This window comes from Corvus hawaiiensis, chromosome 18 (genome assembly GCF_020740725.1).
Source record: "Corvus hawaiiensis isolate bCorHaw1 chromosome 18, bCorHaw1.pri.cur, whole genome shotgun sequence".
NCBI classification, from domain to species: Eukaryota; Metazoa; Chordata; class Aves; order Passeriformes; family Corvidae; genus Corvus; species Corvus hawaiiensis.
Genome location: NC_063230.1, coordinates 14,209,069 through 14,233,510, shown reverse-complemented (window position 1 = coordinate 14,233,510; position 24,442 = coordinate 14,209,069). Strand labels below are relative to the sequence as shown.

At 45.2% G+C, this 24,442-nt stretch overlaps 1 protein-coding gene across 1 annotated transcript in view; it reads right to left on the bottom strand.

Annotated features, from left to right (window-relative positions):
- The window catches only part of TMEM132C (transmembrane protein 132C), a 191,477-nt gene that overhangs the window by 120,304 nt on the left and 46,731 nt on the right, over positions 1-24,442 (bottom strand). The window contains exon 2 of the mRNA XM_048322621.1: positions 14,784-15,672. Coding sequence (XP_048178578.1) covers positions 14,784-15,672 — 889 coding nt within the window. The remainder of the gene's footprint in view (positions 1-14,783; positions 15,673-24,442) is intronic.

The window sequence follows — 24,442 nt, the reverse complement described above, 5'->3', positions numbered from 1 at the left end:
TGAGAATATAAACAAGTAAGTAATTCCTGCTAATCTCTGGACACTGTTCATCTGGATAGCATGCATGGAAGGAAAAAATCCTAGCTGGTCTGCTTTGCAGGGTGAAACAGGTAAGACAGCTCTCAGGAGAATTTCACCCTGCAAAATGAACGAGGGAGGATCTGCCAAATCAGTTCATGTGTCATCTAAAAGCTAAGCCTATTTAATTTCTTGTACAGGCCAAAGGCTGCAAGAGAAACCTCTTTTATTGCTCATCTTCCCACTTTCCTCTTCCTTCCATCCATCCATCCACCCACCCACAAGGGAAATACATTTCTCCCTTACTCAGCCATCGCACAGGGACTCAGAATCAGCTCTGAGCTTGGGGAATGCACATCCAGAAGAAAGGCTTGGGAATGCCATGGCCTCTGCACGCAGGCAGCCAGGATGGCAGGCTGGGAACACAAACACCAGCCCTGGAAAAAGGGAACATTGCCTTTTGGTTAACTCTGTTAGATCTGTCCTCTGCTTGTACAACCACCTTCCTTGAGGCTCAACACTTATCAAAGTATATACCTGATACAATATATAAATAATGCATTTTAATTTTTATATTTCATCTCTATTATATTCACATTGTACACAGAAATATCTTAACAGTAGGCTCACTTCCCAGTGAGATACCCTTTGTCGCTAACAAATTTTCATTCAATAAGCAAAAAACCCCAGAAAACACCAGGAAAACCTTTCTGATAAATGTGCCTGTTCACAGGGCTTTCACTAGCTGGGTTCAGAATGACAAATGAAAGCTTCAGATCCATTTTTTGTTTTCAATAAAAATCTTGTTTAACAGTGTCATGAATATTCATGTTTTTGGCACAGCTCCAGAGTAAGCAAGAAGAGCCAACTCAGACAAGAAAACAAGAGTCCACTTGGCTCTACAAAAGGATGCACTGGGTGTTGGACACTAAAGCACGCACTTAGGCAAAGGTATAAATCAAACTTTGCTGGGACTGTGCTTAAATGGAAATAAATTCCCCCAACATCAAAAGCCACCTGTTGACATGCAAAACTAACAACGCTGGGCAGCAGCTCCTGACTGAGCCCCAGAGCCCAGTGGCAGCAGGAACACGTCCTGCACCCACAGCACAGCAGCGCAGAGGCTGGGGAGCTGCTGGTGGCAGGGGACCCAGGGTTAGCTGGCATGAGGTGACCCAAGCCAGCACTTGTGGAGGTCCTTGGGCTGTCGCAGATGTGTTGCCTCTGAAAAGTGCTGCCTGCACACCTCCAGCTCCTGTCCCTGGTGCTGAGGGCACAGGGCTGTATAAACTGAGCTCTTTTGGAGGCACTCGAGCAGCTGTCTGCAGTGCTGGTACTTAGGTGGTCACAGGCTGGAACCGACCTAAACTTTGTGCTACAGTAAGAGAAAAGATGACACCTCGCTCCCCCTTTTGCCTCCTGCATGGAAGAGTGCCAACCCCTCCCAGAGGGATCACCAGATCTGCTGGAGTGGGCTCAGTGATGCAGTCCCAGGAAGCTGCTCCGTGTGAGACAGGATCAACGGAGCAGCCACACGCTGCAGCCTCACGCAGAGGCTCTGGGACAGCCTCTTCCCCCAGGCCCTGCTGCTTTGATGGCTGCACAGCACCACCCACTCTGAGGGAACGCGCTTTGCACGGATTCATGCACTGAACGCGGAACTCGCTTCCTTACAGCAAAGGACCAGGGACAATTTGCTTAGAAGATTATTAGTTTAGAGAAGTCAAACTCATTCCCACCGTTTTTATTTTCAAGCCTGACCACATGGCAATTTAATATACAAACACTGAACTTTGGTAAGATCCTGCCCCCCCCTCAGCACACGCTGGGCAGATGATGCTACTGCTGCACAAGCCAGCCCCAGCGTTACACAGCAATGCAGCTCTCACACTGCCTTTCATCAGACACGAGAAACTGCAGCTCCAATCTCCATATTCCTCTCCCCAGTGAGAATGTAAGGAGTGGAAGGTGCAGGTAAAGCAAAAAGCTGATCGGGCTGCTTAAAAGGCAAGAAAGACTTAGTCAAACAGTTGGGTTCATGGAATGTAAATGTCGAGTTCTAGTGCAACCAACTCATTCACTTACATCAATTTACCTGTATCAGAATAAACTACTTAACTGAAATGAAAATTGGAAAGAAAAAAAAAAAGTCTGACTATTAAGAACAATCAGCTTTACCCACCAGGTCAGCACCACTCACTTGGAATCTTACAAGAAACATTTCTCTAAGGGTGCTTTAAGCCTTAGAAACACACTGGAAAGATGTTAAGAAGCATAAATTGCCAGATTTTAAGAATTTCCTATAAAAATCAATCCAGATTCCAATTTTCTCCAAAATACCCATCTGAAATGAATTCCCACACATAGCTCTTTCTACTCTGAATGATGAAGCTCTAATATAAAACAGAGAATAGCTGATCTTTTTTATTTTTTTTTCCAGATACTAAGAACATGCTCAGATTGAGTGAAACTCACTTTGTGCTTCTTATTTTTCTTTCTTTTTTACGTTTCTGGAAAAGACAAAAGGTAAAACCAGTTATCCATTAAACAAACACTTGAGTACACTTCAGACTGGCAATTGTGAATTTCAATACAACTGACTAATTTTCCTACGTTTGGAACGACTCCATTACCACAGTCCTTGTGCCTTTTCCCCCCTTTTCTTTCATGATGCTGAATCAGTCAAGTACTTGGTAAAAAGGCAAACCACAGAACAAATATAACCAGTCCAGGAGGCCCCTTAAGCACCATTCAAATAACTATCAAAGTATCATTCCTTATCTTTTTAGATGTTTTTTTGAGCAGAGAAGGACACACGGATGTTTCACTTGCTTTTGCTGTGAATCTGTTAAATTTCCTCCTTGAATAGCCAGGACTTAGATAAAAACGCATTACAGGAACGAGCAGCAGTGGGATGTGTGGAGGCAGATATAATTATGCAGCACAACAGGACAATCATTGCCTTTCTGAGCAAGCAGAGCTTCCTAGAACAATAAGTTCTCAACCATTTCCCATTCCCTGGAATTGCTCTTGCATCCAGCTGAGATCTGGCCATGACTCACCCTCATTTAGGGATATGAGAACAAGAGAGTTGTTATGATATAAAAACAAGAGTGGCTCTTCCTATTGAGCCCTCTTACCTAACACATGTCCTGTAAAGTGCAGGACATCCCCAAAACGACACCTTCTGGTCCTGGTTCTACTGTCATGGAAAAAGGAGTATCCCCAAAGCAGAATCATCAGCAATATTTAAAACACAGCAAACACAGAAATAGCCCTGCAGAAGCACCAAAGCACCATCCCATCGAACAGGTGAGCACTTAAACCCTCTCACTGCAGTGCCAGCACATCCCCACCTGCAGGATGAACAGCATTTCATAGCACAATCCTGATCTGGAGAGTCCCTGCTCGTGAGGACACCCAGCTATGCAGGAAAGCCTCGTGCAGAACTGGGGCTCACAGCCTCAGCCCTGCAAACACTCCTCTCCAGGCACAGCATCTTTAATGCCAGCACTCCAATAACGTGGGCTGTCAGAGTAAACTCTGCTGGATTTCAGTGCAAGGTGGTACAGAGCCATTTCCTCCTGGGAAACCCTGGTAAGAGTTAACAGAGATGAACCTAAGAGGGCTGTAGAGACGTTTAATGAGGTTCCATCTGAGTCACTCTACAATCATACAGAATGCAACACAGAACATGCAAGCCTCTTCTTGCAGATAATGATTAGAATTTTTAATTATTCCTTTTTATTTTTTTTTACCCGAAGATGAAAAGATAATTGCCGCATTTATCAGATAATTGTAATAGGGAGCAGGGAAAACCCTAGAAAACACTTGCGGAAAGACTTTTTCCAGGAGAATTTTTCCTTTCAAGAAGAGCCAGAGCTCACAGCTGCCCCTGGCAGGGGTGTCACAGGGGTGTGGGGACTCCAAGCAAACTGCCCATGCTGGGAGGAACTGCTAACACTTTATTCTGCATCTGCATCCCTCACAGAGGATCTGAGGAACAGCAGCCCAGAGGGAACTGGGTAGCAGAGGCTCACAGAGGGGACTGAGGCTACTGCAGTTTTGTAGAGCTTCTCATGAGACATTTGGGGTTTTAAGGCAGCAAAATAGAAGTACCAACACAGGGAAAGAACTGCTATTCCCTTCATTAGTGTTCAGAAAAAGGTTGGGAGGGATTTTGAACAACTGCCAAAAGTTCATGGGATCAATTCCACTTCAAAATGGAGCTGTTTAAGAGCAAAAACAAAGTTCACATGCCTCATCTGCTGTTAGATCCCAGTCCCCCTAAGCACTTACCAGCCCACAGCCAGGGACTGTTTCCACCCTGAAGCATCTGAAATCTAATTAAACACGGGCACGAGCAAAACCAGAGTTGAAGTAGCTGACATAAAACCAGGCGTGTGCCGAAAGGTGACACCAGTTACACACCAGGGCAGGAGCCTTGCAGTTCATTGCTCTCCACCCAGCACAACCATGACGTATTTGCACAGCTCTGGCATCCATTAGGTGTGCAGAGTGAATAAAAAGGACACGTTGCGCTGGGGTTTATGTCAATGTTTTCTTTGAGTAAGAAATAAACCAGCAGTTACCATAGCAATGGACAGGGAGCGCATCACCTGATTCTAGGAAAATTAAAGAATGCAGGCTGGAGATGACAGCATAGCCCCACTTCAGTAACACAAGAAGGGGTGAGGCATATTAATTTCTGCACAACTATTCAAGATTTCTTTCAAGATCTTTCAGAAGATATTAACATTTACCAGCTGTCACTATCTACAACCAGCTGATAAAATCTTCATTCAACCCTCTCAGTATTTCTGCCCAGTACAAATCACAGTAGCATTGTCTCAGATAGATAAGAGGAGAATTCTTCAGCAGTACCCTTGAGTCTGGCAAAGGGAGATTACACATCTTCCTCACGTGTTGTGTCCAGGCTGGACTGTCGCCTGCAATATCCTCTCCAGGGCTCTGAACAACTTGATTCAGGGTGCTGACACTCCACCAGGAGGGTCACTGGGGAATTCCTGTGAAGCTCAGTGTCACCCAGCTCCGATCCTGAGGGACCAGATGCCCGTGTTCTGGTGCTTCCCTCCAGAGACTCTGCTGCGAGGCTGAGCTCCTTCGGGCTGGAATCACCACTCTCGTGGATCCTGAGGACAGCAGCACCCACCCACAAACCAAAGTCCTGCCTCAAGAACCCAAAGCCACCTCCTTGAACACTTCTGGGATGTTTCCTGCGAGGCTGTGACCCTCCTGTCCCCACAGCTAACTTGTGACACTCTGCCTGCTCTTTCTTGTGTTCGCCCTGAGCCTCTGCTCGGGGCAGCTCTGGTCTCTTCACAGTGCCCTGGGCTGACAAATTTAATTACAGCTTTAACACCAGCCTTTTATCATCTTTTGTCTCAAAAGCCAATGTTACAAGGGTACATTGTCCACAGTCGTCATCATACAACCAACGGTGACTGAGTACATACCAAAAAAATGGTTTCATCATTCCTTTCTACTGGAAAACTGTAATCAGGCTGCTATGGAAGGGAAAATCAGAAGCCGCTGCTAATGTGGCCTCTCATGGATGTCTTGAATCCAGAGGAATAAAGTAGCCTAAAGCCTGTGAATATTCTCATTCCTTTTGACAAGACTAAATTTGGGCCCGTTCCTAAGTGACAGGCTCCTGCTGTGGGCTGGTGTTTCCTTTCCACAGGAAGAGCTCTCAATGCAATCAAGGCTTTTTCTAAGCTAGACATAACCTCAAGCAGAAAAATATTTTTGTTGCTACTGGTGGCATCCGTAGAACCTGCTGAGACCAGGCACAGCGAGTGACTCAGTGACTCCAGCAATTACCATCACAGCACCTCATTTTCTAAAAGCTATAGCAAAGCTCATAGCCCTGAGTAAGCAGCCATGCAATCCACAGGAAAACTTAGTTTCCTCAAAATAGGATCCACCAATGTCCAGTATGCCAAATAAAGAAGGTCAGTTACAACAGTTTTGCCTCAGTGATCACCTGTAGGGCTGAACTTCCCTGCCCAGCACTCAGGGGGTGATTGAAAGACTGACTTTATGGTCTGGTCTGTCAGACACTCTTACCTGCACAACCAAGTTGTGATTCATGATGCACAACTATTTATGTGTTCTGGTTAACAACTCATCAGGGAGGCTGAGGAACCGAGCTCTACAATTTGGGAAGTGCCACATATTCCCCTTAATGAGCCTGTCTGTCTTGTACAAAGTGCTGGGTCTTGTGGCACTTTGGAAATGAAGGGTTACATCTTAGAGCCAGAGCTTGTATGAAGAAGAGATTCTTTTAAGCAGCACGACAGCTGAAAACGCAGAGGGCTGTGTCTGAAGTGCTTCCCCCCATTCCTCTTTTCTCCCAAGACCCATGCTATTTCTCAAGTCTTCCTTTCTCTAGTCTTGCTGATCTAAGCAGCAATATGAAAACCTAAAATGATGTCGTTGGAGATGATTAGGCTGTTAGTGCAAATTAACCCCCTGGCAGCGTTGCTAATATAGACACTTTGTAACACACCAGGAACCAGGCAAACAAACAACAAAAATGCTCAATTTCCTTTTAACCCAGTCTCATCTAAACGATGAATTAATCAGCTCTTCTGTATATTCAAAGTCTGTAGAAAAGCAGCTTGCTTTTCAAGAGAATACTACACAGATCAACACACGCCTCCCTCAAGAGACAGCACATCCAGGGCAGGGTAGGATTTCAAGGAAATACACCCAAGGGGGTCCTGAAGGAAATGGTGGCAAAAATTGGAGTCAAACATTCTGTAATTTATAGGAAAGCTCAGCATTCTGCAGAAATTAACTCCTCAGAGCTGCTCTTCCTGACATCCTTGTGACTTTTGTGGAAGTTTTAACTGCGAAGTGCCATAAGAACATATAAACAATGTAATTTCTTTGTGCCTGTGCTGTCATGAGTGAGGAGCAGCATTCTGCCTGAACAGAAGCTCCAATCAGTCTGACACAAGCACCAGTAAAACAATAAGCCCATCAGATTTTACAGTTCTGCTAGCACAGGTACCTGCTCTTGGATTACTCCCCATTCATCCTTCTATCCCAAATCCTCCTCCCTGCAAGCTCTGAGCTGGGGGCTGCTGAGGTCCCTCCCAGGATCATTCCAGCAAGTCCCTCGTGCTTCTGCAGCTTTCACAGACGCACTGAGGGTTTTAAAGCCTCGTCATGCCATTTTTCTCAGGGATGCTCATTTCCATTCAGACCCACAGGCTCACACACTTGCCTGCTTACAGGGGCCCTGGAACCCAACAGCTTGTCAGATAATCACACCGAGGATTCCCAGGAGATCCCCTAATGCATCAGATCACAGCCTCCTGCAGACAGCCAGAAAACATTATCTTGATTCAGTTGAACTCCCTGTAGAATGGAATTTCCCTCCTTACTGCTGGTTTGGGGTTTACGCAGTGTGATCTTCTAACGAGCCACCATTGTCACTAATTAGGCAGGGAACCAAGGATTTAATTAACGCTTGTAACTTGAGTCACACAAGTGGCTAATAGTCTAAACAGGAATCAAGTAGCGGTGCCTTATCTCATCTCTACACAGCCTTGCTCGGGTTTTACAGAGCTGGGGCTGTGGGGAAAGGCTGCAGGGTCTCCAGCGGGACAGGAGCCAGAGGCACCAGCGAGCATCAGCAGCAGTGGGGAAGAAGCCAGGAATGACCTCACCAATTTGGCAAAACTAGAGGGGACGGGAAGGGAAACGACTCACACGAGGGGATTTTAACAGGACACCTCAATATGAATTCCTGAAACTCCAGCATGCCACGTGCACTGGCCAGAAGTTAAGCCAGCCCTCGGCTCCAGCACATGAGGCAGCACTGACAGCCAGACACTCTCTGGCTGACTGCTGATGCAATGGTTTTGTTCTCTCCCCTTCATGACCAATCCCTACAATCGCCCCCATCCATTTCTTCTACTTTAATCTACTTAATCAACACATTAGGAAAAGTTTTCAAAAACATACATGCTTGAAGTGCCAAAGTCCAAATCTATTTTATAGTTATAAATATATATATATATATCATATATTTCTATATAGTTCAGATTTGTCTACAGTTACATGGATATGGCCATGGCCCTGGCTCAAAGAACACAAAGATCCACATTTTGGGAATGCCTGCTTCCACCAAACAGACACTTCAGTCAATTCTTGCAAGGCTTCTGTGTGACAGAATCCACTTTACAGGAGCTCATCCAGGTGTTGAGGGTAATGTTTTCAAAACGGAGGCTACAACTTGAGTACTCTGTGGACTTCAGCACCACGGAGCTTCACTGCTCAGCTGCTGATCACAGCAGGGTCTGAAGTCTCCTCTTGGTTCCCTGGCTGCAAAGCTGTGCTCCAGCGACTCAGTCTTGCTCAATCAGCGAAGGATTTCCCAAGTATGGAACACAGAATCAGCCTTCTAACCATAAATCCATAGTTTATTCTCAGTACTAAGGAGTACCTTTGAGAGGCATCAAGAGAATTGTTCAAAAGGTTTCTCAGGAACCGCAGTTTTTTAAAGGCATTTAAGGAGTCAAGGGAACAGTGTCTGTTTTCTCTTTTCTAGGTAGCTTCAATTTCAAGTTAGTAATTAGTTCCTTTAAAAACTTTATTAAGCAGGACCCGCTGCTACCACAGTGAGCCCTTCCTCCTTCACTTGTTCTGGTGAGCAGCACCTTTCTGAGCCCCTTTTGAAGGACAGAAGGACATCCTCCCCAGTTTAGCAGCTCTGAGAACGAGTCATTAGTTTGGAGGACCCAGCTGCCTCCGGTGTGACACCAATGTCCCTGAAAAGTGCCTGCTAAGGGCTAATGAAATTAAACTGGAGCGAGATGCCACTCTCTCAAAATAGCATTAACACACTCCCTTCTTTGAAGTATTTTTTACATCACAAATGCTTTTTAAAGCTACACTGGGAAATATTTCCCCTTTTACTGTCAGTTCTCTTGTAAATGGTAATTAAGAGTGCTCCAGCAGACTGCCCCCTTTGCTTACTGGAGCAGAATACCCAAACTGATGGCACCAGAGCTATGAATTTACTTAGGAGAAATCTTAACAAAGCACTTGCAAGGTGCTGCTGTACCTCAGCACTTGCTAAAACCATAATCCCCCCAGTGTCAGGACTTGTGAATGATTTAGTGCCGCTTTTGCTGTGTAATGCACAAACACCCTCTGAGCTCAGTGCGCACGCAGGGCATGGCCCAGCTCCTCCTCAACCCCGATCAGCCCAGAAGCAGAAGATGTAAGCAGGGATAAAGTGATATTCCTGAAGTATCAGGAAGTCCTCAACAGGAGCAAGAAGAGAACCCAGGTCTCCACTTCCTAATTAGTGCACAATAATAGAGCACTCCTTTTCCTTCAATAACCTGGCTCCACTGTAGATGTGCAGCTGAATTGTTACTAATCATTCTACAGAAGAGAAAATAAAAAAGTAAACCAATAAGACTCAAAGTTTCACAAGGCTGAACACCAGCTAATGAAGTATATAAACCTCAGTCAATGAAATATATGAAACCCCTTCAAGTCATAATTCACAGCTCTGGACACTTTTGCAAAGCAACTCTGGCCTAGCACCTGACTTTAGGGGTCCTATCAATGCCATAAAGCAACTTAATTTTCCAATTAAAAGTATATCCTCAAATAATGAGACAACAAAAGCAAGTCTGGGGGATTCAAACTCCTCTCCCTTCAGATGTCACCTGAAATGCTTTCCTGCAGTGAAATCACTCTTAAATATTTAAGCAGTGCAAAGCTGCATAGGACATGAAAAATGTTTTGTTGCAGTTCTTCCCATCTGGAGATGCACATGTACACCCAGAAGACCATCCCAAACTCTTCTGTCTCTCTTCATTTCACTCTAAGCTCTGCTGGTTTTAAATATGAATCAGTGTAAAAAAGCACACTCTTCACTTCAGAGTTGAAAACCAGCATTCCATTTACCATGGAAGACAGATACTTGGGATAATGCATCCCAAATTAGGGGTTAACAGAAAAGAGAAATTCCAGCCCTGGTTTAGGTTTTGCATGTTTTGATACCTTTGACTTCAGTTATTCATTACAAAGTCACTTGTGTTTGCCGTGATGCCACCACACTGCAGTGTCAAAAACTGATCAACCAACAACTAAGTACAGATTTCAGGCAAATTTCAGGGTGCTAAAAGTTATTTCATCATATGGTAAGATTAAAATGTCACTATCTAAAAGCAAACAGTAACTTCTTGAAAATGCTACTACTTTTGGGTTTGGGTTTTTTTAGGTACAGCAGGCAGAACAGCTGAGGGCAGGGCCAAGCTCCTCGGAGAGGTTTACTCCCTTGGGAGGCTCAAATAGATCTTTCATGCAGAACAGGCAGAGTTAGTGTTGGAGATCCCCTTTTTCATGACCAATTCCTCCAAAATGGCTTTTTATATTGAGGTTCCCAAGCAGGCTGCACACAGATGTTATGACCATAGCTACCTTTTCTACCTCTGGCTGTCCTCTGGTGCTGCTCTGTCTTCCCGTGCATTCTCCTCCAGGTCTTCAGCTGTTGCCAGCACCACCCGACACAGCCCTGCTGTCAATACTCATTAGGCACTGAAATGTAAAAGCTGTCTCAGCTCATGGGTTTAATAGCTTTCCTCGCTGCATTTATCCTTTATCCTTATCCAATTTGTAGATTTATTATTACTACTCATTATCCATTGTGTTGGGTTGATTTGTTTGCTGGACAAAGGCAGCACTGATTACAGCTTCCATCCCTTCCAGCACAACGAGCTGCACTGCAAAATCTGCAATAAGAAGCCTGAAGGGAAGAAACAAATACTGCTGTGTTGTACCTCTTTTCTCTAATCAGGATGTAACAACTTCATCCCCTTTCTCTGTACTTATCCTGCTCAATACCTCCTGTAAATCAGGTTATCTGGTGGTTCCGCACCTTGTAGAGTGAGTTAGAACTGATCTGCTGCCCAGCAGAGTGACATAAAGCACTCCCACACCTTCTGCTTGGCCCTGGGCTGTACAGTGCTCAGATCAAATGTGGCATGACATGCCACGAGAAACAGCTGGCAGGATCCTTCCGTGGTGTAGTACCTGGAGAAGTATTTGGAGCTCCAGAACAAACACAGCAAAGCACACGGGGCAGCCTTTTCAGAGCTGCCTGGTGCCTTCAGCTCACCCCTCCTCCTCGCCTTCAGGTACCCCAGCAATCCCATGCAGTTATGTGTAAACCTTCTGGAAGTTAACCCCACAAGAATACCTCATTTTCAGTATCGTTAGGGTTCTTCCCCTTTTCTGTAGCCTGCTGGGTGTGAGGGCAGTTCAAGAAAGCATTCAGGAACAGGGTCATGCCCTAAGGATTTTGCTTTCTAATCCTCACAGACAATACACCCAAAATGATGACTCAGATTAGAAATGAGTGTAACAGCCCTTGGAGAGGTGACAATCAATCCTGGTAGCTCTGCTGAAGCCAGTGGTAGCAATTTGTGACAGCTCTGGGAAGGACACAAGACCTCAATGATCTTCATTTTAAAAATTGCTGGGTTTTTAAATTTTCTTTCCTGTGCTGATGTTTCGTTCCTTCTGCTCATACTTTACCAACTGCTAGAGGTAACAGTAATTTTCCTTACTGTACAATCAGCAGCAAGTGTAATTCATCTCTCTTTTGGGAGCCCAGAAATCCAGTGGTAGGAAAGCAGGGCAATATTTTCCTCCCCCTTCTCTATTCCTCCATCTCTTTTATCAAGGTTTTCCCATTCGTGTTACTGTTGATAATGTAAGGCAAACCCGAAACCCCTTCCATGAGAGGAAATCAAAGTCCTTCAGTACCAGGACTGAACACTCCTGAGGGTGATGCCGAACAACTGTTTGCACTTTCTGTTTTGTGTATAGAAAATGCCTGTAAAGACCTACCAGAGGTGACACAGCAGGACAGGAACAGGACCTACAACCTCTCAGGATGGTCTGAATTGTTCCCACAACAGTCCTGTGCTCACTGGGTGCATGAAAGGAAGAGCTGTGTTTATCCACACAGTGCTCCTACAGCCTTAATGCACTACCCTGCACACCCCACCTCGCTCCCTGCCATACCAGTCATCCTCCTGGACTTCACTGGTGTTCCTGGGCTGATAAACTCACAGACACAGTACCAGGATTCTGAATTAAGACACAATTTAAGAACATGTTTCAATTGCCGTGATTTGTGGCTATGAGGTCATTTAGACCAGTCTACTTCCCTTTTGCCAGAGAAGATTTGTAGCTATTATTTCCCCCCCACCCCCAGCAATGATCACATGCTGTTTGCTTCAGCTCTCCATGCTGCAATACCTCAATGAATAATATACAAGGAGCAGAAAATAAACAAGCCCACTGTGCCTGGGGATAATGTGTGGTGTGTTTTTCTTTAGGATGATTAAATGTGAGTGCATGTCATAGGATGTAAGGCTTGCTCTGCTGGGAACCCAAGAGGATGAGAGCACGCAGCTCTCTCCAAGCAGGCAAATGGCCACGGAGAAGGTTAAGGGGACCCCCAGGCAGGCCCAGCATATGCACTGCTGCTCCGTGGCTGCTCTGCTCTCTTTCTGAGACACAGACACTCCATGGGTTCCTGGCTCACACTCCTTCCCTTCCACACCTTGGAAGTTGCACCGAAGACGACAGATTTCCACCCAGGAAGCTTCACTTGGCTTTGCCAGCCTTTCACCAGCCCTCTGCCACTGAAACCACCTTTGCAGCCAACAGAACAAGCCACAGAGCTCATGGGATGGTCCCACACAGCCTCTGCCAGCAGGATCACCTGTCCCTCCCCACTACAGTGGCAGGAAAGCAGTAAAACCCATTTCTTTTACATGGAGTTACCCTCCCGGACACCTTAAACAAAGCTCCCATTTCGTGCCTTAGCAGCTGCACAGATCCACAGCTCCGGTAGATCGGCAAGCCCACCATGCCCGTGAGACAGATTTCAAAACCAAGATTGCTTTGGAATATCTCACATTCATTTTCTTGCCTTGGTCGTGGAGAGGAGGAAGCACCCTGAAGAGTGCTGGCTTCTAGAAAGTCAGTCAGCCCTGTACTACACCTGAAGACAACAACCACCTGCCCATCCGCACTGGAAGTAAGAAAAAGCCACTTTAAAAAAATCTTAGTTTTTCAGCCTCTTGTGTTCTTGCATCTGGTTCAAAGCAATGTTAAGCAAAAATGCAAATCTTCTTTCCACCAAAAGGGTTTTTCAGCAGGAGAACACGGTCTGAGCTCTGCATTTGTGCTGGCACAGAACCACCAACACATCAACACATGTCAGACTACGCAGTTCAGATAAATCAGTCACCTGATTTATCTGAAACTAAAGCCAGTCCTCTCTGTCCATAACAGCAAGTCACACAGGCAACTACCAACATCCCACATTCTCATCTCTGTCTCCTGCACCTCTCAGTCAGAATAATTTCTGGGCAAAGAAATACATCCCCAGATTTCAACAAGCTTGTTTATCTTCAACTCACTTTTCAGGAAAATAGAGGCTGTGACACTGACCTTCAGAGAGTGATCCCCACTCCCATTCACCCAACACACACCCAGCTCACTGCCTTTGGATTTCTCCTTTCACCACAGCTATGTTTGTTATGTGCAAAGGTATTCTGTTCCTACTACTCTGTGTAAAGGGATTTTCACTAGAAGAGAAGTAACAGCATCAGAAAATACTTCTACCATGGAGGTTTCACTCAGTAAACAGGTGTCTGGGAGATTATCTCGCCAATTTAACCAAAGCTGCAAACACCAGAACGGTTCTGAGATGACGAAAATCCCCCTTTTTTCAAATAAAAGCCTTTTATCTGCCAAGCGACACTTCCTGTTCTAAAGGCTATTCTCCTCGGTAGTTGTCAACTATGTATTAATCTAATTCATATAAGCCTTAGAAATAAATACTTTCATGTGCAGAATCTTTTGGGAAACTGATTCCCTGAGGCTTTAGAGAGCAATTGTTGCTTATCACCGTGGAGATTTCCACTGAATTTAAAGCCTGGTAACAAGTTAAAAAAAGATACATCAAATTTTTCAGTGATTAACAAGTTTTCCAGTCTTTGTCATCCTCAAAGGATTTTCATCTGATCAGTAGGGGAACTGCTAAAAATGAAAATAAAAGGGAAGTGATCTGACCCAGTAAGGCAGTTCCTGTGTTCCCACTCCCGTCCAAAATAATGGCACTCACTTCTAACAGCCCCTTACAGTCAGCGGCAATATCAAACACGTTGGGCCTTATTTTAAAGGGTAGATGTGCTGCCAAAGACAAACACCGCTTAACTGCAAGGGGATAGTTAAACCCTCCCTACAGAGCTCTCCTAACAAAACCACTCTGTGTGTGGGAGAGGCAAGCTCTGCCAGAGCTCTTACAGAAAAGCAGGTAATTGAAGTTCTTCTACATTCAAGCTCCGTGCCTGTGCAATAAAAACTTGATTTGAAAAGCGCCGTAAAGCAGAGAACTTTTCTGATGCCTTACTGTCTGTCACGGCACAGAAACGGCCCCGCCAAAGCAGCGGTTCTGTACCTTGCTGCACACTGTGGGCCTGTGATAAACGGCACGGCAGACACGCTAAAAACCTCCCGGTGACGGGGGCTTTCAATCCTCGTCACGGCATGCAAAGAGGAAAATAAGATATTCCAGTGACTGGGAGTAACCATCAGTGAGGATGCACTTCAAGTTAGCTGAGATTCGGCCCACGTCCCCAACACCTTTGTGCGACACCACACCAGAAACACGCACAGCCAACCCGCCTCACCTGAGGATGAACTGCTCCACCGTGGAATTGTTGGCAATTGTCACGTAAACATTCACAACCTCCCCTTGTTTGACCGGCTTGGAGGGCAGCCACACCACAATGTTGCTGTCCAGCCGTAGCTCCGTGAGCTGGGAGGCCTCCTGGCCTCGGTAGAGGCTGACAGAGCCAATCCTCTGCAGGTGGGACGTGGTTTCATCCCCGCCGTCCTTCCCGGGCCGGATGGCGTTGCCCTTGCGGATATCCTCGGCCGTGCACTCGCCCTTCTCGTCCCCGGGCTGCACCGTGTAGTACAGCTCCACAGGGCTCCCGTCCAGCTGCTCCGCTGCCTTCTTACGGCCCGTGAGCACCGTGGGGGGGTTGAACCAGCTGGGCAGCAGCTCCAGCTGTGCCACGCAGAGCCCCAGGTCCCCCCCGAGGCGGCAGCTGCCCCGCACCTCGCGCGTCTCGCGGAAGGCGAACACGCGCAGGCAGGGCAGCCGCTCCGAGGGGCTGTACTCGTCCCAGTCCCTGCCCACGATGTAGAACAGCACCTGCACCCTGGGCTTGCTCAGGTAGATCTTGGTGCTCATGATGTAGGCCTGAAGCTTCCAGTTGTAAGTGAACTTGTTGGCGGATCCAAAAAAGTGGGACGTTAACATGAGGTCCTGAGGCACGACCTGTTCGACGGAGAAGGGGCCGTAGCTGGCGTTTAACACAGGCGGTCTCTTGGCTTTGTATGGGAAGAACGATTCCACCCTGGATTGCAAACTGGAATTTCTCATGAAGTCCTGGTTGGCTTCTCTGAGGAAGAAAGATGTCTCGGCGTTGAAGAGCCGATAGCTCACAGGTAGGTACGTTGGTAATGAAGAAAATCGCTGATTATTGTCCAAGACCCCTCGACACTCTGTCACTAATAAAAGAAAAGGTGAGTTAGATCAAGTCAGCTTATGGATTCAAAGGGACACAGCACAACTTCAGTGGAGCCACCTGCTAAGTTAGGGACAAGCATTGTTCCATGCAAAAATATTTACAGGGTAGCTACATGTTTACAGGTAGGTAATTCTTTTTTGTATTACATTTTCTGAAGAAAATAAAATGGAGCATATGTCAGGAGAGCCCAGTGACCCACAGCCCCCAAGGGCTGCTCATCACCAGCCCTGCAGGAGCGCTGGCCAGCGGATCAAAGGCAAACGTTTCTGCTCTATGGGCAAAGAAACTGCTTTTCTAAGGACTCTCACACACACACACCCCATTTCACTGTCTGTCAAGAAACCACGCTCTTGTATTACTGTTTCTGGCACTATAGCCCACGTCTCTGTGGTGTAATATTGACAGTACCCCAATTTCCTAAGTTCTTTGAATGCAAATGGGCATCACAATCTGTAACTATTTCAACAAGTCCTAATATATAAGATGGACACAGGGAATCAGCACATGCTGGCTAATTTCAAGTTTCAGCTGAACATCAGATCCCTTTTGACCTAAATGTTGTTTTCCTGGTAAGATTAACAACACTTACTGCTGAAAGGCAAAATTTGTTGTCTAAATTAGGGTAGATGACAGTGGAGAACAGTTAAAATACATGTTGATTATATCATACCACTCTCACAACCCCTCTTCTTAACTCATACTGAAGGGGTTGGCTTATAGGTACAGAAGGTAAATGAATGATGATCCATCTAGTGCTGGACTGTCTTGAGTATTTAAAAACAGAGCTTGCCCTCAGTCCCAATGTTCTCAGGGAATCCCATCAGAATCAGGATTTAATGTTCTGTGTAGGTTCAGCTCTTTAAAGAAGAAAGGCAACCACAAGGGCAACACAGAATGCACGGATTCATCTGGAACTCAGAACACCTGAGGATCCTGAAACACCCCCCCAGTGACACTGTCTCACCACCTTCCTCACAAAGGGCTGCAGCCTGGGGATTTCTGCAAATCACATTCGCTGCCCTGGTATGTCTGGCTGCTAACGTGCTAATTATGCAGTCAAATTTAATTAAATGTTTTCAAGTAGTGAATAAACAATCGATACCTGTCATGACACCAAATGGTGCTGCTGACAGACAACCCCACTGCAGTCCTGTGGAGCGTGCAGTGCCAGAGTGCAGGGAAGGGAAGAGCTCTGGAAGGCAGGTGTGAGGTAATTAAGAAAAGAAGAAGACAAATGTAGAGGAGGGGGAAATCAGAACTCTCAAAGGACGGCAGCCATAAATTTGAAATAAAGAATTAAGATGAGTTCACTCATCTTTAATTCATGCACCACCACTGGATGGTAGGAATAGTTCTCATAAATGAGCAAACTGCCCTGACTGGACAGAAATTTAAGCACAACAACAATAAAAAGGTAAAAATAGGAAAAGAAACAGTTAATTACCAGCACAGCACACTCTCTGTCAGGCAGAATCACATTTAAAACATAAAACATCATTGTAGCCCACTGTTACAGCCCTGCAAGTCTCCAATCCTTGGCACACATTCTAATTCTGCTGAAAAAGATGTTACAAATGCCACCTCCTGAACTGATTGATTTCCCCTTACCTGAGTCTGTCAGGCTTCCATCCCAGAGTACTCTAACACTTAAGGAACGCAAGGAAGATCCACTTTGGACCATGGACCTTTCAAGGGAAGAGGAAAACCTACAGATTTCTTTGGTCCAGGAGCAGAACAAGAACTGGGATTCCTGATGCAGGAGTTTCCTCTGTAAGCCCCCTCACCCGCCCTGGGTGGATATGCTCACCTCCCTGCAGCCCTCTGCAAAGGGAAACCAATGACATCTTACATGACAGAGGCCAACATCCTTTTAAATTAAAACACCTGCTTGGCTAGACAAGAACCCAGCTTCTGAGTGGCCAGTTTGGCTACTGAATTTGACTTGGTGACTGATAAGAATTTCTTTCTTAGGTGTCCTGCTGCTCAGGCCAAGAGGTACCAGAGGGCAGGGGCTGTGGGCAAGGGAAGCACATGAACACTTTGTGAAGGAAAGCATGGATTGCTTTAGGCACACCGATACTGTCTGCTGAAGTGTTTCCACAGCCAGGGATACTCCAGATACGGCCCCACTGCTCCTGAGGGAATCTCTGGCTTCAACAGAGCCACGAAAAGCAGAAATAAAGTCAGCAGGCAAGTGAAGTCCTGTGATTTCAAAGGGCTGTTGGGCAGGACCTAAGCCTGAGACTTAGCAGCTGTTTCTATGCAGTTCCCAGGACTTTTGCTGTAGCACATTATCCTCAGACAGACAGTGGGCTCATTTTTGCAGGCACTTCATTTATCCTCGGTTAATCACACGCATGAGGTATGTAGGACTTGGCCCAATATTAAGAAGAACAGTCATGCAACTTCTGCCTCAGTAAGCTGAGCACAAGCAGCAAAACCCATGTGGCCAGACTGACAGCAACAAGAAAGAAAGGCTTTACTTTTTTTTATTGTAGTCTAAAGACTTCCACCCACTTTCACACCATGCATAATGGATTCCTGTATTTCGATACTGAAGGCTGTACTTTAGACAATTTATTTAAGCACTTTAAGCCTTTCACTGATAAAACTGGTAGTTAAAATTGTCTGTTTTATTTTTAGAACCCCAACAATGTGCATCAGCAACTGCAGGCCATCACTTAAGGGATTTGTTCTATTCTCTTCATCTCTACCCAATAACTTTCACGTCCTGGTATAATTAATTACCAACATTTCCAGAGAACATTCTTGTATGCTTGATCAGGTCAGTTTCAAAGTTCTTTAATTTATCAGAGAATCTATTTAAACAAGATGCCACAGTTTTTCCTGAGTCTCACTTCACAAGTTATTATTTTAAACAACCATTAAGCATTGTTTACTTTATCTACCTGAAAAACTGATTTTTAAAAAAAGCAGGTCTGCCTATCAGTGCTTTCAGGTGCTCTGGAATAGATTTTTGCATTTTAAATGCTTTTTGCTCAACCACAAAACCACAGTTGCAGAGGTTCAGATGTACACTTTGTTTTAATGCAAGTGCTGTACCTCCATGGCAGTATCAGCTGTGGGAGCAATACTCAGGCAGTAAATGCTTTACCCCCTTCCATCATCCAACAGGAGTTACAGCTGCCCAGAGATGAAGTCCTGCATGGAAGAGGTTAAGAACCATCAAACAAAGCCAGATTTAGCCAAGAACAAAAGTGAAGGCTTACAAGTAATTACTTCTCCTTTGTAACAGCCTGGTGACTTTTTAATCCTTCTTCTGGCATCATATGCTGCTGCAGCACTTCATCTGAACCCAAGCAGGCATCTGTTAAGCACATCACTGGCTCCAGTGTGACAGACCAGCTCAAATTCCTACAACCCAGTGAGTTCACTGGATGTGAAGCAGGGAGCTCTGATCTGCATTACTCTTATTTCTTGGATTGCCGCGTAAGAGGAATTTTCTTCGGGGGTATTTCACATGGAGCTGGAGCCCTGGGTGCTGGATTCACTGGAACAGTCATAAAAGCTTAATATCTTTGAGCTGTTCTTTCATGAGGTTGGTTTGAACTGACTTTCTTTTGGGCAGGGAATTAAGGGTTTAGATCGTGGGTGGGAGATTGCTGGCCAGTGGCCACGGACCTTCAGTGCCTGATGTTTGATGAGCCACTGAGCCTTCAAGGCAACCATCTGCCTGTCCCCTCAGCCAGGAGGTTCTGAGCCAGAGAAGTCAGGGAGGAGCAGGAGACATCTGCCCATGCAAAGGAGGAGAAATGTGAGAAGCCTTCTCTGCACCTTGTCTGGCCCTCAGAGGCACATTTATCACTGCCCCTTCCAGGAAACAGCCCAGAGGAGCAGTACTGAACAGATTCCTGTGCCTCTGTGCTCTCCTGTCACCCCAGCACAGCTGGAGCTCCCACGAAGGATTCTGTAACTTTTAAGGCAGGATCTTCTCCCTCCTTTTTCCACCAGCTTTACCATTACCTTTCCTCCATTCCTGAACGCAGCTATAATTGAATGCCACACTGATTTTAATTTTTGTTCCAATTCCACACCACCACAGTTTTAAGAAACAAACCCCACCTAATATTATTTGTACCACCCTCACCTAAAATCCTGCAAATGCTGTGAAGATGATCCCTGTTCCTTCCATGGACACCCTTTCCCACCTGCCCCTGCACCCAGATGAGCACCTTACACAAACCATGCCCTCACAAAAGTCCCCATCCTGAAATTCTCTTCTGACTCCATCTTCCACTACAAACCTGTCCTGCTCCTGGCAGAGCAAATCACATATTCCAGCTCAGGAACTACAGAATAGGGAAAGAATAAAAGTAAGAAAGATTCACTTCAATCAGCACAGATGTTTCCTTCACCACAAAATGTCAACAGCTATGTTTTCTGGTTCATTTTCCCTTCATTTTCTGTGCCAGCACCACATTCAGTCACATTTAGTGACTTCACAGTGTACAAAATCTTTGTAACAGTATTTTGCTTAGAACTAGAGCTCAGCAAATACATTCATTCAGACCTCAGAATGACCTTAGCTGTACTCTCATCCCCTCCAAGTTCCCTTTTCTTAACATCTAGAAAAAGGAAATTTTGCTGATGGAAAGGCTGAGTGGAATCTTAAACCAAACAAGCTCAAATTCAGGATATGGAACAGATTTTTAACTGATTAAATATTACAGCAAAGGGAGCAAAGCTTCATTCATGTCTTCACATCCAGACTGGATTCCCTCCTGAAAGGCACGTTTTTCTCAGCAGAAGTTACTGTGTAAGTACAGGGATAACTGGAGCCTCATACTCCCTTCTGGCTAAAAAGATACAGTGCTGTGACCATTCCAAAAAATCAGCTGGATGGCAGGGTAACCGCAGAAGCCATATCTTCTGTTCCCCGTGTGTGCCCATCAGATCTGCTTCCTCATCCTCCGAGAACAGAGAGACTCTTGGACTAATTGCACACAGGCAATGTCATGTGTCAAGTGCTTACGATGACCAATTTGTGAAGCTAAAAATACGCTCTGCAAACAAATCTGGCAAAGAAATCCATAGAGCAAACATTTGAGGGAAACTGCAGCCTAACCTCAAATATTCTGTGAGCACCTGGTCAGGGCAATTTCATCAAATAAAATTAATGCTAACAAAGTTATTTTACCAGTTCTCTTTTGAATCCAGGGTTCACTAAACTGAAAGCTGAAGTCCAAGGATAGGTTTGTACCTGCAGGGTTTTGCAGATGGACCTGGGATGGTAAATTCCCATTCACACATCTGTGGGTACAGAGTCTAGTAACCAACCAGACATATTTTAAGCCCAGATGTCGACAGAGTCTTATTTAGCTTAGATCAGAGTTCAATTAAACCACATCGCAAAGACTGTCAGGAGACATTATAATCCATTATCATGAACAAATTTCCTATTTTATTTCAGTGGGAGAGATTAACTTCATTCAGTATATTTTTAAATGAAAAATTGCAATAATACTCTATTTAATAGACTTCTCTCACATTTTGAGAGTATATCCTTAGTGAATTTATTCTTTGCATATAACTACAGCTCAAATCTTCACTGAAGTTCAACAGACAATCCTGGGTTTAGCATAGAAGTGAACGCTTGCCCCATTCTTCGCCAGCAGAGGCAGAACAGTGGCATTTCAGAGCTGTCAGGAGCACGACAAGCACCTAAAGCAAGGACTGAACAAAGGTACACCAGGACCCCTGCACTCCTTTAAAACACGGAAACAACGGGATGGTCACCGAAACTAAGTGAAGGGAATTCGAAGTGGAGAAAAAACTATTTCAAACAAAGCATGATGAGATGATAGAGCTCATTGCCAGGGAGCTCATTCAGAATTAAAAGGCCGATCTGAATGCCTGGACTGATGTGCAGACCATCCAGAGCAGTGTCATTAACTACATGTAAAACTCCTTGCTTTAGTTGCATCGATTAGAAGCCAGGATTAGACCTCTGCATTATAAAGCCTTATCCAACATCTGTCAGGTTGTTCCATTTTCCTCAGGATTACCAACACAACAGACACGTGTATGAACCACAAATAGCTGCTTGTGAGGCACAGCCTTTTCACTAACAGAAGAGAGAATCTTTAAAGTCTCATTTGGAAACACAAAACTCTCAGGAAACTGCACATTAGAAATGCATTTCCAGTATTTTAATAACAGCCCTCCAATGTCTTTTGCAGTTCTGTACATCTCACCCTTTGGCTGCAAAATATCAAAATATCCTTTTATTACAGGTCTATCTTCTCTCTCACCCTCTATTTACAGAGACTGCCTCACATTCAGGACTGAAATCTATAAACGGTTTTCTCAGGCTGGTTGATGACCTTAAGAGTCTGTAAAACAACAGTGTACATGCAAAGGTCAGTGAAGATTTCCGGAATCACTCCCCCTCTCAGGGCTGACGTTCCCAATTGTCTGTGCTGCCAAGGCCATCTGACCTATTTAAGTGAGTTTGCTGTGTGGAATCAAAGATAAGTATCTGGAGCTCGAATTTCCGCTAATGAAAGCTTTTGTTAAGAGAAAAGAGTTGGAAAACTTCTATACAGGCACTATTCAGGTACTTGGGTTTTGTGCTGGCCAAATGTCAGTGTCCTGTGAGCAACATACAGTGGGCAAAATGTCACATGTTGGCCTTTCCTTGCAGCCCTGTTTCCCTCATTGTGGCAAACTCCATGGATTCTGCATCCATTCATTGTGTCAGTACTGCAAGTACAAAGCAAATAGCACTTAAGCTTATCCTGTCTGATAGCTGGAGAGCAGGGAAGGATTTAGGACACCAGAGTTTATTGCCAGCTCCATCAAAAACATATGGTAGCCATAGGAAACCTCTGCAACCCAGTTTCCCCAGCGATGAAATGAGAGAAGCTATCATTCAGTTTGATTGACTTATGAGTCAAAAACACGCTGAGTTCATCACACAAAAGACCACGTAAAACAACTGTCTGTCTGGGGTTTTTTTCTGGTCTTTAAAGCAGGCAAAAATAACCCAGTGGAAATAACAAAGTGGGAAAAAAGTAGACAATGTGGTCAGTATTTTCTGCCTTAACCAGTACCTTTCCAGAGACCTGCACTGGTCATCTTCCATTGACGACACGCAGCTGAAGAAGCCTAATTTTCATGGCAGTACAATTATGTGAAAGACACTTCTCTGCAGGGGATGTATCAAATTTAGCCTCACAGGATGGCTCACCAAAGCCCCCACAACGTTTTAAAGTTTGGCCAGAATGCCATCATGATCGAAATGCACGAATATCACAGTTATCTGGGGTTTTTTTAAAGCACTCAAGTGCCATAAAAATGGGAACATGCAAGATGTAAGTTACAAACTTGAACAAGTTCTGGCCTTGGCAATGAATCAATTCCTTGTCCTGCGTCTCCTTCTCTAGTTTTTAATAGCTCCGTGCTTTCTCTGCTGTTTAAGGCTCTGTCAGATGCTGATAGGCACTCACTCACTCCTCTGTTCAGACACTGAATCGCTTTGCACAGCTCCTTGTTTAAAGAGAGATTAGGGTCCTAGAGCCTGAATGGGGCAATTTGCTCAGCACTCTTCACTGCCACGAGAACCAAGAGTACCAGAGCTCAGACCCGTGCAGGATGAAGCTTTCAGCTGCAAAAGTGTAGAAAGAGGACACAGAGGACTCAATGAATAAATTACAATGTTTTTCCCCTTACCATCCAGAAAGAAAAAAAATATTTTTTCTTGTAAATAGGTGCTAATTAAAAATACAGCCAGTGACATAAACAACAGGACTTCATCTCACATTGCTGCCAAAAGCCCTACACTGAGACCCAGCCTCCACTGGGCTCTGCATTACACAAGTATGAGGGATGCTACTCAAAGAGCCAGGTATAACCTGGCAGTGAGTAATTCCTAGGCTGAAAAGAAAAAAGGGATTTCTTACAAGCAGAGCTGAGCCAGCCTTTCCCCAGGGTTTGTAACACACTTTTAGCACACATCTTAATATGTTCATAACTGGCAACCCACATCTCAGGGCTTGTATTCCCAGAGTCCTGGACGCTGCTGTGAATAAACCCCTTCAGACCTCTCATCCCACCCCAGCAACTGAACATACAACAGCTGCCATCGTTTTCCCCACTCTCTAGATAGGGAAGTCAGGCAGTGTTTTCCAGGAGGTTCTATCAGAGCGAAGCACAAAAATCAGACATCTCTAGACTCATCTGATATTGTCATCCACAAACCCAATCCTTCCATTTTCAAACCTCCTTTACATACAGAACGATAACAAATGTGTGGGAAGCTGCATGGTTTTTGTAAAGGTTGGGCAAATCAACCTTGCTCCTGCTAACAGCCAAGAACCCCATTCCAGCCAACGGGAACACTGTGTAGCAACAGGAACTCCTGACCTGTGAAGAGCTGTAGATTTGGATGTCACAGCTGGGAAAGAATTGTTTTCAAGCACTGAAATAAGCATCAGGTGGTGTCCCGTGCTTTAAAGACAATCGCAGTCATCTCTAGAATAACATTCCAACTGCCACACGGATTCTCTGGGAGTTTGTTTACATGGCTGAGACTCTTCCACGCCCCAAGAGACTGTGGATCAACAACCCTTGGACACCTGTGAGAGCAAAATCCCTCCTGGAGAGCAGTTTCATTCCTTCCAGAGCACTTTCCTTAGACCTGTCAGCATAATGAGACTGTGCACAGGAGAGCACTGCTAACTGACTGAAGGGGAGGTAACCGAGATGTGAGGTGGTTTTACACAACTGCC